Below are 13,808 nucleotides of genomic sequence, written 5' to 3' on the forward strand. Positions count from 1 at the left end.
GTGGCATGACCCCGTCGAACTGTTTGTCATTTGTGTTATCACGGTATTCAAAAATAATCTGAAACCATTTCTTACAAGTCACAAACCGTGAGGTAGGAAAATGCCAATACTGTACAGGACAGCAGCGATGGTATCTGCGCTGTGCATATGTCATATCTCTCTTTATCATGTGAAAAAACATTAATGGTTGTGGTGAACAGGTGGGGGTAAAAAAAAAAGATAAGGGAACTTTCCCCCTTCGGAAACCTGGTTAATAACGGCAAAAAAAACACCAAAAACAAAAATTAAACTGTAGGGAATGATGAGTGTAACCAGCCACTCATCCCAATTTTGTGCACTGAAAACCTGCTTGCATTTCTCTAAGCATGCTCTGGAGGTCCTGCTTTATAATCACTGTGTCTCCCTCTGCCACACTTAACTCTCTGTCAGTAGAATCTCTCCCCTCTGCCTCCTCCAATGCTGCATCCCCCTCTCCAGAGTTTCTCAAAGTTGCCTTTCTATCAGGGATATCCCCCTCAGGCCCCGCAACTTGCCTCTCTCATTTGTTTACATTTACCGACGCGCGCTCCCGTGTGCTCAACTCGGCTGCGCCATCTTTGTTTTTTCTCCTGTCTGCTGCCGCTGACTGTCTGTAGTTTAAACGGGAGAGATCTGGGGTCCCTGGCTTCGGATCTTTCTTAGGGGGCATCCCCGCTGGTTACTCCGATTGCTGTTATGTCCCGTGGGACGGATTGATGCGGCGATCAGGGGTTATATTGAATTGTGTCGGCGGAGTGCATGGAGCTTCTTTACCCTGTGTGCATCCGCGTTGACGTCACACTCTCGCTCCCTTAATGTATTTATTTAAATTGATTTTATTTATTTTGTTTTTAATGGTTAAATAAGTTATTATAATTGGGTTTATTTCCAACATTTATGTTAATATTCATAAGTTTCCCTAGTCATGTTTTTTTTTCATTTTAAGGATTTCGTATTGTTCCTTTCCTTAAAACGATTTTTCAGTACATTTTTCTATTTTCATTCCAAATGCTGCGGGCCACAGTTTACCCACTCCTGTTTTAGAATAAAACAAAATATGGGACTTACAGTATGCACAAATTGAGTGGGAATGTTTTCATACTTGATTGGTGAATCATTTTCAAATGATATTCTTGCTTTGGACTGTTAGTCTTTCTACAAAGCTATCATCAGCCTTGTTTGCTAGATGCAGGATCATTTGCATATGTATATTTCCTGCTTGGCTGGTAGTTATTCATTGTTTCTGCTTCTTCTGTAAGTGTGTTGCTAGGTAACTGTGCTGACACTGGCTACTAATATGACCTTGGTGGAATCTTGCTTTGGAAATACTGTTGCTGGATGTGCTAACATATAATCCATCATATTTTTTTTTATCATGTATAACATTTGAGATGACACATATTTTATTGTGACTAGTTGGAAAAATCTCTGCCCCACCTTTGACAAGTGAGTTATACTTTAATTCAATTTCATTATGTGAAAGTTGTTCAGTATAAAGAAGCTTTACTTTGTACAATATTTGAGATGGATTTCTGAGCGGTGGATTTATGGTGGACTGGTAAAATTGTGCCATTCTCAGATTCATATTCTTGATGAAACATAGAAGGGTTGCGTACTGTATGTGCTGATTATAATTTTGGATAGGCTGATGAGCGATATTATAGGTCATTGTATACGACTTTTGAGGTTGTACAGTAAAATGTTTGTTGTAATTTAAGCATTGTTGAGAAGTATTGGAATTTCTCATATCTGATTTGGAGAATGTTTGTGGCTGATGCTGAAAAACAGGATCACAATAAGAATTTAAAAGTAGCTATGTGTTGCTCTAATATGTATTTGGCTTCCGGCATTGTTTTATATTCTGAGACAGTCTTCCATCCATGCTTCCAAGCAAGTAATGTAAGGTCATTGCAGGTCCAGTGTGTATAAAATTACACACAGGAACAGCAAATACAAACTGTGTCACACTAATAAACCAATTACAATGCACAGAGCGATTTGCAGGTCTCTTCTGTTTCATTGAAACTGATTCACTCCACAGCCTATTTGTTGGGATTGCTTGTGTTCACACTACATTTCTGCAAACAATTAAAGGCAAGATTGCATTGATAAGGTCCAAGAACACATGTGCACTGAATAGTCTATGTAACTAAAAGGCATGCATTAGCATGTAGGTGTGAACACAAAACGTCACTTTAAATAAATATCCCCCATCCTCTTTAATTTCCAATGAGGAAGCAGAGAGATACAGTATATTATTACTGTTTTCAAGCAGTGCAGCTCCTCCAAGATTGTCGGCTTGGAAGCAATCAGAGAAAATTCCAAATGCGCTACCTTTTCTGTGTAGGTGGACTAGGTTTAGACCTAGATCTTACCAGTGCTGCTTGACTGAAGTCATCTTTAGATAACTGTAGAAAAAAGTGTTAAGCATTTACTGTATCTGCAGAAAAAGTAATGTTTGTACCACATTTTGTGGATTTTGCTGGAGCTCACTCTAGGCATCCATTTTGGAAGCTGGCTCAGTAGCGCTCTCTTTTTTAATGTTACTGCAAGAGAACTGGAAGGTATTGTTTATAGTGAACACAAACACATCCTTTTTCTACTTTCTCTGTGAAGCCAGTGTACAATCTATGGGGACTAAGCCTGATTTGGTTTTGCTGGTCATACAGTATCTGTGAAGCATACTGTAACTACGTATTGCTTATCTGAAAACCACTGGGGCTGGTCATTACTTCCTTAGATATCAATGGCATCCAAAGTCACAGCTGCTACTACCATATAAAAGCTTTTGAATTGATACATTTCTGTCTACTAGGATACTGAATGTTCTCAATTATGCAAAGTAACGTACTAAAAAAAACCTTAATGAAGAAATAAGCAGATGCTTGTACAAGTCTCTGGTCTGTTCTACTACACGTATATAGTTTAATAGTAAATAAAAACTTTAAACATTTTCTAGGAAACAGGTACATCTGCAAAAAGATGGAACCATTTATGGTACAGTATCTTCTTTGTGTTTCTTTACCATTCTCCCCAAATCTCTTTAAAAAAAGAAGGACAATAGGCTTGAAGGGGAAAGCCCAAACAGTGTAAGGCTAAGGCCCCGCTCCCTCAGTCAGCGCGCCTGCACTGCATGCAGGCAGCGCGCTGACAGGCAATTGACCGCTACCTGCGGTCTGTAGGGAGCGGAAGCCGGAGCGGGGGGCGTGGTTTGAGCGGGGGGGTGTGGTTTGAGCGGGGGGCTCTCGTGCTGTCGTACCTCCCCCCCCCCATCGATCCCTCTCTCACTCCTGGAGCCCCTCGCACTCTGAAGCCAGGCACAGAGGGAAGGACACACACAGGCACTCACACACACAGGCACTCATACACTCACACACACAGGCACTCATACACACATAGGCAAATACACATGGGGGGGGTGAATCGGAACGGGGGAATCGGAAGGGGGATCGGAGCTGAAGTGGGAAATCGGAACGGGGGGTATCGGAGAAGAGGGGCGAATCGGATTGGCTGCTGGGATGTCACGTGATGCGACACTCGACAAAACCACAAGCTCCTTGTAACTCTGGCTGACTGATGCATCACAGCACGCAGTCAGCCACGCCGGAAGGAGCCAGCGGGGGCATCTAGAATGGGGGCAAGCAGCTGGTGGCCCGCGGCCGCGCGCACCGCCGGCCGCACCGGGACCAAGGCCTAATAAATGAAAATGTAAAGGAGAAACTTGTATTTGAAATGCAGCTCATTGTGTGCGGTTTCATATTATAGATTTTGTTCAGTCTCATTAATGCACTTATGCTAAATTTCAAAAAAAGTGAAAGCCGTACATGGCTTCCGCAGGGGAATGTGACAGTAGTGGCAAATTGGCTAGGATATTAAAGTTTAAGCCCAGCCATTGCTCCTCTCCGTCTGAATGGACCTGCCGGCTTTACCCTGCAGACCCCTCTTATGGTAATAATCTGGCCTAAATCTATGTGTTCTACTATGTATTTCTGTATATCTAAACCTGTATTCAATGTATGCCTGTATTCTGTATGCAACATAATACTTAATGCACTGTAAACATGTATTTGCTTGTTCCCTTTGTGTGCTGGGCTAGAAATATACTTACCCAGACTGCACACCAAGGGAACCAGGTTCTCGCTAGTCAAGAAGGGGGAGGTGCAGTGTGGGGGACAAAGGGAGAGCGGGGATGGGCAATCCTAATGCCTGGGACATTGGTATGGATACAAACAATCCTACAAACGTTCTTTGAAACATATTGAACATTGAACATTTTCAAAGGGTTAAATCAATTAATCCAGTTTAATTTGGTGTTCAACGAGGGCTTCAAATGTTACACATTTTTCTATAAACAGCGAGCGAATCATCTATTAGGAAGGTAAGTAAACAGCTATAGAATTTCTAGTTGGGCAGGTAGGATATCTTGATAATGACAAAGTTGATAAAAGAAGTACATTATACGGGGGGGGGGGGGGGTCTGACATAAACAGCACTGGGATCTGAGCAGCCATTTTAAGTCAGCATCCATCTTAGGTGCCTGATCTTGTCATCCATTTTGATTGTCTGTATGAAAGTTGGAGTGGAAGTTTAGTTTAAAGACACATTTTTTCTTTTTTTTTGCTCCTGGACTATAAGCTTTCAGCTACCCACAAGACCTTGGAGATGGGAGAAATGCGCCACTGTTATGAAAATAAAATATAGATAACAGGCACATCTCGCATTCAGGGGGAGGTTCTCATGGTCACATACATCCTTTCGCAGAAATCACGTTTATAGAGAAAAGGTCACTGGCCTGTATAATGAATTTTAGCTGAGTCAATCCATTTTTAGTATGACTCTTATAGTTACAGTATGTTATTAACTCAATGTTCCCTTATTCATATTTCATTTATCTTATACGCTTATGTAATGACACACACGCCACCTCATACAGGGGGCGTGGGCTTAGTATTTTGGTATAAATATGGCTTGTAGGCCAATAGGTCGATGGGGAAGTTTTATTTTGAAACTTCCTTCTATGTGTGCACATGTACACAAAATAAACTAATTTGTTATTCTGCAATAATCCTCAAATGTGTTTTCTTTATTTACGCTTTTCACAATAACAAGATATGCTTCTGGTATATAAACAGAATTTTCCACTTGCATTCATATCAGAGAGTCTCACTGACCAGTATGATAGTTAGGCTGCGCTTATAGTGCCTGGCGACGGCGACACGACATCGTTCCAAAACAAATGCATTGTTGCCGTCGCAAGCACTTATAGTAAGCGCGACCCGACGGAGCGACGTCGCGACCAAAAATTTGGTAGCCGGTCAAATTAGATTTTTCAAAGGTTGTCGCCACATGTGATAGCCTCTGAACCAATCAATGGCCAGGTTACTAGCAATGTCGCTGCAAAGCGAAATACAACTTTCGTGGGTGGCGACGGGTGGCGTCATCCGTCGCGTCACCAGCACTATACGCGCGGCCTTAGTGTCTCATTGCTCTTTAAAAAATGTCACAGGTTCTGAATACACTAGGAAATAGAGAATGCCCCTCTCTCCACACAAAAAGCTAACATTTCTCCCACACCCTGATACTGCAACATGACGGAAAGGGATACGTGAAATGACTTTATGGGAGTGCACAGCAGAAGAAATGGCGCAAGAATGGATGTTTTTGTAATGACAGCTATTGTGCCATCTCCTTGCAAGTTAAAGATGACCTAAAATTATTATTACCGTTCATTTTAAAGCGCCAATGTATTCCACAGCACGGTACAATGGGGTTACAGAGATTTGATAATTGCATAAACAGTTACATACAAATATGGACAAGCATGCACAAACATATATTAAAAGGCAATGAGTGTTCTGCTAGTGAGACTTTACAATCTAGAGGAACAATGCTGAAACAAAAGGTAATGTGGCTGCTCATTGTGGGAGTATGAATCAGCATGGAGTATGGTCCAGCTGCACAGCTTGTCCCAATAAGGCATGGGGTGTGGATAATGGGGTGTTAAGTTGAAGTTTTCTCGAGCTGCATAGCTGGTACCAAAAGGGTTGGCAGGTGGGGGGATGGGTTTAAGGGTGTGCTAGATAGGCTTACTTGAAAATGTGAGCTTTCAAGGAGTGTTTCAATGATTGAAAGCTGGGGAAGAGTCTGATGGTATGTAGCAGGGAATTCCATAGAGAGGGAGTAGCATGGGAGAAGTCTTGTAGACGAGAGTGAAAGGAGGTGATAAGGCAGGAGGAAAGGTGGATGTTGTGGGCAGAAGCATAGGGGGAGTTTAAGTATATATTTGGGGATGAAAGCTGTGATATAAGGGAGGCATCATTCTTGAGAGATTTCTAAGTCAGAGCTAGGGTTTTATATTTTATTCTGGAGGATATGGGAAGCCAGTGTAAGGAATTGCGCAGTGGAGCATCAGAAGTGGAGCGGTGAGTGAGGTAGATGAGTCTGGCTGCAGCATTTCGGATGGATTGGAGTTGGTATAAGTAGACAAGATGAATGACAACTAGGAGAATGTAGCAGTAGTCAAGGCAGGGCAGGATGATTAGTGAGTTAGGAATTTAAGCTCATCCAGACCACTTTTAGCAAGTCTTGTGATGCACCTGTGAATGATCAGTCTATTAATACTTCTTCCTCCATCAGAGAAGTGGTATTATTGATAGTGAGGGAGAGTTTAAGTGGCTGTTGAAGGGGAAAAGAGTATTCGTTCTGTTTTGGGCATGTTAAACTTCAAGTAACGTTGGGGCATTCAGGATGAGATGGTAGAGAGACTGTTGGTGATACTGGAGAGGGAGAGGGGGAGAGGCCAGGGGAGAGGTCAGGAGAGAAAAGAGGCATAGAGATGATAGTTAAAGCCAAAGGATTGTATTAGTTCATCAAGAGAAGAGGTATACAGTGAGAAGAGCAGAGAGCCAAAGACAGAGCCTTATGGGACCCCAACAGAAAGAGGGAGTGAAGAGTAGGAGACATCAGAGAAGGAAACAATGAAGGAGTGGTTGGATAGATAAGATGTGAACCGAGAGAAGGCTGTGTCGTGGAGGCCAATTAAGTATTGAGTGTTCAGGAGAAGGGGGTGATCGATAGTGTTCAAGGCAGCAGAAAGTTCAAGGACAATTAGTAAGGAGAAGTGACTCTTGGACATAGCTGAGAGTAGATCATTGGCCACTTTTGTTAGTGAATTTAGAGGGCAGAAACAAGATTGCAAAGGGTCAAGCAGGGAGTTGGAGGAGAAAAGTTAAACTAGGTTGTTTTTTACAAGTTGCTCAAGTAGCATGGAGGCAAAGGCGAGAAGATGAATAGGGCGGTAGTTAGAGGGGGAGGCTGAGTAAACAGGGTATTTCTTTACAAATGTGCGGGATGAGTGCATGTTTAAAAGAAAATGGTTTTGTGCCAGAGGTTAGAGAAATTTTAAAAAGGTGAGTTAGGGTGGAGCTTAATGTGCCAGAGAGGGCGCACAGGAAATGTGAAGGAATAGGATCACGGGGGCAGTTTGTAGGTTGAGTTGAGGAGTGCAGAGACATCATCTTCAGTCACAGGTGAAAATGACCGGAGGGTGTTGCATGTTGAGATGTTTGATTGACTTAATCTTGTCTGTGAAGTGGGTGGCGAGGTTTTTGTGTCTATAAGGGTAGAAGAGGGTTCGGCTGTAGTTGGGTGGAGAAGAAAGTTAAAGGTGCTGAATACAGTAGGCATTGAGGATTAGAGGACAGAGTTTGTATGAGTGAAAAACGTAGGTTTGCTTGGAAAGGGAAAGGCAGTGTTATAGAATGAGAGTACGAATTTATAGTGGAGGAATTGGCTTTAGAGCGGGATTTTCTCCAGTAATGTTCTGTCGTGCATGAACACTTTTGGAGGTACTGGGTAAAGTGTGTGCGCAATGGTTGTAACTCAGATTGTCGGGGTGACATGTGGTGGCAGAAGATATTTTGTCTAAGGCAGGTGAGTGTACAGGACAAGAAAGGGTAAAGATTTTTTTTGGGGGGGTGTCTAGAGCATGTAGGTTTCTGTATGTGTATGTGTAAGTTTGGGTTGTGGAGGTGTCATTTGGTAAAGCAAGGCTAAAGATTAGGAGGTGATGGTCAGATAGAGGGAAGGGCATGTTAGAGGAGATAGAGACATAGCAGAAGTGGGAGAAAACCAGGTGAAGGAAATGTCCATTGCAGTGAGTAGGACAGGTAGTCCACTGGGACAGACCATAGGAGGAGGTTAAAGAAAAAACATGGGCAGCTGAAGTGGAATTGGGATTGTCAATAGGTACTGTATGTTAATTTCTCAAAGGATGACAGTAGGTGTGTAAGAGGAAAGAAAGTGAAGAAGCCAGGTGGCAAAGTTTTCAAGAAACTGATATGTAGGTCCACGATGGTGATAGATGACAGTGACATGGAGGGAAAAGGAGGCTTCTTCAGGCCAAAACCAATCAAACTCACTGTACTACCCAAGCACTACTATTCTGTCCCACAAAGGCCATAGACAAAATAGAACTCTGCAGTGACATGTAAGAATTACAGAAAGGATAATGAACCCACCAACATCATGGAACAAGGACATATTAGAGAAAATAGCAAATTCAACTGGACTCCTCCACCAGGTATTAACCCTAAACTCATCAGGCATATAGAAAACTTCAGGCATAGATAAACAGAAGAAACAATTATATAACTTAACTACCTCGGAAAGAAACCACACACTCACTAAGAAACAACAAAAACCTAATAATCAAATCTTCAGAGTAGGTAGGTGCTGTGGTTATAATGAACACACCAGACTACATACAAGAAGCACATAGACAACTATCTGACATTAGACACTGTGAATAGGAGAGAGTTAAACCGGCATATTTAAAAACCTAAAATGATATCAGATCTTAATCTAAGTCCTAATAATAGATAAAGATAGCCTAAATTACCATAAACAGTATCAAGGGAACAAATTGGTCCCAACATCCATATAATACAAGAAACCAGGAGGTTAAAAAACAAAAATAAAAAAATATTTATTAATCTATGCTGACTCTTCTAGATGAAACAAAAGTGTATTTTTATATTATTTGTGTTTTAAATAAAATCATTTAAAAAAGAAAGCACTGGAGTATACCTATTTGTTGCACTCTACTACAACTGCAAGTATATGCATTACGTGATTGTGAGGCTTATGCAGAGAGGAACGTTATATAATGTGAAAACAGCAGGAAAATAGCCACAGAATTGGAGTAAGTTATGGTCGTATGCTGAAAGCTGCGTTACCTCATTTTTCAGATGGTATCCAAATTGCCAAGTTTTTCTGGCGACCTGGAACACGCTATATTATAGGGCAGAATGGCGCGTTCCAGCGCATCGATGCTACTTGCATACCACCCTATTTTAACATGGCGAATTTACCAATCTCGCCACGTGTTTGGCAATTTTTAAAGTAAAGAAACCTGCTGTGGCGGATTTTGTGAATCTCGCCATGTTCTCTGCAGGACATGTTCTCTGCAGAAGCAGTTCTCTGCTTCTCTGGTGCGTATTTTCGCCAAAAGATGGCGCTATTTCCCTTCTCTATCCTCTCTGCATAAGCCCCTGTGTGTTTAATCACACCACATGTGAGCAAAGCTAATTCTCAAACCAGTGTGGAGTCTATAATTAGTGACTCCTCACAAATATCAGGTAAGTATTAGATGTTAAATACACACATAATATTCTCTATGGAAAGGTGGAGTGTATACAAAGTATAACCATAGATAACAGATTTATGTAACATTGTAGACCTGAAATGTGACCATTAGCAATAAAACAGATACAATTGTAACTGCCATTCCCCAAATATGTAGTTACAATTTCATTGGCTGTGTCTGCATCTAATGAGTGGTTTCAACTGCCATACAAGGGGTTAATATCCCCGTTGCTTGTAAATTACTATATTCCGTGCTTTATGAAAGTATGCTAGATGTATGCATACTGTTGGTGAATGACCAGATAGTAATAGTTTTAATACAACCGTTTAACAGCATCTGTTTGCAAGTGACTCTTGCCCGGCATACTCCCTCACTGCTCCAAACACGGCTGACGTCATCAGTGAGTGCGTCTCCCAACAACCCGACGATCGTTTCGCGCCGTTCCCCGGCGCTTCTTCAAGGGCTTCAATAGCTTCATACAAACACAGGGTAGAGGGGGACTCCTAGCTCACTAGCTACTAGCTACTGCCAGGGCTAGCTGACCCAGTATGCCGTATTGATTAATCCATTTAGAGAAGGCCTGCACAACATACGGCCCGCGGGCCGCATGCGGCCCGCCGGGGCACCCCATGCGGACCGCGAAGGACAACCTTCAACACCCCCCTGTTTCACCCCCCTTCCCTGGTATGGAAAGAAGGAGCGCGCTCCAGCAGTGTCTGTGTGACTGCGCGCTCTCCCCCTCTAATCCCCCTCCCCCTTGGCCTGCTCCAGCAGGGTGACGCGCTCTAGCAGTGTAGCGCGATCCGGAACTTCCGGGTCTGTGCTAGAGAGTGCTTCCCTCGCGCTTCACCCTGCCGCTATCTCTGTTGCCACCACCACCTCCTCCTCTGTTGCCGCCGCCATCACCTCTGCTGCCACCGCCATTGTCATCATCATCATCAGGTAAGCATGGGGGGGTTGTTCATTCATGCGGGGGGCTGCTGACATGGGTGGGGGGACGCTGACATAGGTGGGGGGATGCTAAAATGGGGGCTGGGCTGCTGAAATGGAATGGGCTGGGGGGCTGCTGACATGGGGGGGCTGCTGACATGGAATGGGCTGGGGGGGCTGCTGACATGGGAGGGGGGCTGCTGACATGGGTGGGGGGCTGCTGACATGGGGGGGCTGCTGACTTGGTGGGGGGCTGCTGACATGGGCAGGGGGCTGCTGACATGGGCAGGGGGCTGCTGACATGGGTGGGGGCTGCTGACATGGAATGGGCTGGGGGGCTGCTGACATGGGTGGGGGGGCTGCTGGCATGGGCTGTTGGGGGAGAAAGATGTGAGGTGCTGGGGTGGAGTGATGTGAGGTGCAGGGGAGGAGAGTGATGTGAGGTGCAGGGGGGGAGAGTGATGTGAGGTGCATGGGGGGAGAGTGATGTGAGGTGCAGGGAGGGGAGAGTGATGTGAGGTGCAAGGGGGAGAGTGATGTGAGGTGCATGGGGGAGAGTGATGTGAGGTGCAGGGAGGGGAGAGTGATGTGAGGTGCAGGGGGGGAGACTGATGTGAGGTGCAGGAGGGGGGAGGGATGTGAGGTGCAGGAGGGGAGAATGATGTTAGGTGCAGGGGGGGAGTGATGTGAGGTGCATGGGGGGAGAGGGATGTGAGGTGCAAGGGGGAGAGTGATGTGAGGTGCAGGGGGGGAGAGTGATGTGAGGTGCAGGGGGGAGAGTGATGTGAGGTGCAGGGGGGAGAGTGATGTGAGGTGCAGGGGGGAGAGTGATGTGAGGTGCAGGGGGGAGAGATGTGAGGTGCAGGTGGGGATAGTGATGTGAGGTGCATGGGGGGAGAGTGATGTGAGGTGCAGGGGGGAGAGTGATGTGAGGTACAGGGGGGGAATGATGTGAGGTGCAGGGGGGAGAGTGATGTGAGGTGCAGGGGGGAAAGTGATGTGAGGTGCAAGGGGGAGAGTGATGTGAGGTGCAGGGGGGAGAATGATGTGAGGTGCAATGGGGGGAGAGTGATGTGAGGTGCAGGTGCATGGGGGAGAGTGATGTGAGGTGCATGGGGGAGATTGATGTGAGGTGCAGGGGGGAGAGTGATGTGAGGTGCAGCGGGGGGGAGAGTCATGTGAGGTGCAGGGGGGGAGAGTGATGTGAGGTGCAGGGGGGGAGAATGATGTGAGTTGCAGGGGGAGAGTGATGTGAGGTGCAGGGGGTATTGTGTGTTTGATGTGAGGGGCAGGGGGTATTGTGTGTTTGATGTGGAGGGGGAGTATTATGTGTATGGTGAGGGGGAGAGATGGGGTTATGAGAGATCGATGGGGATTCTTTTTAATGTTGATGATGGGTTTTGGGGGAGATATGAGGATGATGATGATGAGAGGTGCTGGAGGAGAGATAATGATGATGATGATGATGATTTTACCCGTGCGGCCCAAATCTTTTTTCCTTGGAGCAGTTCGGCCCTTCTCACTGTACAAGTTGTGCAAGCCTGATTTAGAGGACCCCAGTAATTCAGGATAGCTGCCTCTTGTACACAGTTCACTCTCCAGTTGGTGTCTTTACACTAAGACCAACCATGCATGTACAACTGTGGAGCTGTGACCGGTGTATGCTTTTATACTTTACTGGCTTCCATCTGAAACAGGGAAGACTGGGTCCTGACCAAGCAGGAGCAAGGGGGTGGAGGTCAATGCTCCAGCTCTGGAGTAAGTACTCTCCCAGCAGGCGGGCACACCCTCCAACCCAACTCCCTTAATACTCCACCTGGCCTAAACAAAGGCAGCCCCTGACTCATTCTGAGCCCATCCCTCAGCCATTTGTTGCTAGCCCAGCCACACAGACAAGTCATTTACATAGTAACGGTATAGAACAACATCACATAACCTACTATTACCAGGGTGGGGGCCATTTTGTCACTCTGAGATAGTTCAGTTTAACCACTGCTTTGGGGAGCCATCTTGACGAGCAAGGGCAGAAATCTGGCTGTACCCTTATTATAATGTAGCTTGCTATGTTGCCCCTATCATTACAGCTGACACATAAGAGACATGCAGAGGAGAACACAGTACAAAGAACAGAAGAGAGAGGAGCACATTTTCATTTATGTAACTTTCTATTTGAAAATACTAGTTTATAGTTTATATTTATTGTGAAGATTTTAGTCAATGATTGATATCTATTAGATGCATGAGTATTGTTAAAGAAATAGGTTGAAATTGGAAGAGAATGATAACTGCAAAAATGCAAATGAAACGGAATGTCAATTATCATTCTGAACACGTGTTTGGAAATGTAAATTGTAAAATAAGAGGATTTGATCTGTTCAAGGTCACATCAGTCTCAGTCAGTCTATATTTATTTACACGTCATCACATACACATCGAATATACATTTAATATACTGTTCTGCTAGAGATATGCTCGGATTTGATTAAAATGTGGTGATTTTTACAAATTAATCTTTATGTATTGCAAAGTGTGGATATACAGTATATAACATGACTATAAAATACATAACTTACCATCCACAGTAAGGTTGATGGTTTTCTCGCCTGTGAAAGTATCATCAGTGATAGATATCTCCACCTCATAAGTCCCCTCATCTGACAGCAAGAGGTTGCTGATCAAAAGTGAGCCATTTTCAAATATTTTTATCCGATCCTTGTAGTCCATACGTAAATTTCCTATGATTTCTGTCCCAATGGACTGCACCACAGTTACCAGTTTCTCTCTTTTCACTTGCCATTTAACAACTGGTTTATCACTACTAGAGCTGGCGTATTGTACTGAGAGAAGAGCAGACTTTCCAAAGGTTCCATGAATATGTTGAACATGGCTAGTAATGTTGACAACTTCCACAAGACCTATAACAACAACAAAAAAAGATAATGATAATTATATTTGCCCAGTTGGAACACAGACAAACACGGTTTGATTTGTTGTTTTTTTATAGTACAAATGAATTCTTAATGAATTATTGGAATGAGACTATTACTGATGTTTTATGCTGGCTGTGCTTTCTACCAATGTTATCCCTAGATACTGTATTGGGAGAACTTTTTGGCAACTTTATTTCTATAGATGTGCTGAATACTATCATTCCTTTACTCTGTCTCACTCTGATCAGTTACAAACAAAAGGGTTAACTGCCCGCTCTACCCTA

The 13,808-nt window shown here is 44.1% G+C and overlaps 1 protein-coding gene across 1 annotated transcript in view; it reads right to left on the reverse strand.

Moving 5' to 3' along the window:
* Positions 1 to 13,808, reverse strand: part of HEPACAM (hepatic and glial cell adhesion molecule) — a 122,307-nt gene that overhangs the window by 77,073 nt on the left and 31,426 nt on the right. Inside the window, exon 2 of the mRNA XM_075603161.1 lies at positions 13,168 to 13,509. Coding sequence (XP_075459276.1) covers positions 13,168 to 13,509 — 342 coding nt within the window. The remainder of the gene's footprint in view (positions 1 to 13,167; positions 13,510 to 13,808) is intronic.

The sequence above is a fragment of the Ascaphus truei genome, chromosome 6, assembly GCF_040206685.1.
Source record: "Ascaphus truei isolate aAscTru1 chromosome 6, aAscTru1.hap1, whole genome shotgun sequence".
NCBI classification, from domain to species: Eukaryota; Metazoa; Chordata; class Amphibia; order Anura; family Ascaphidae; genus Ascaphus; species Ascaphus truei.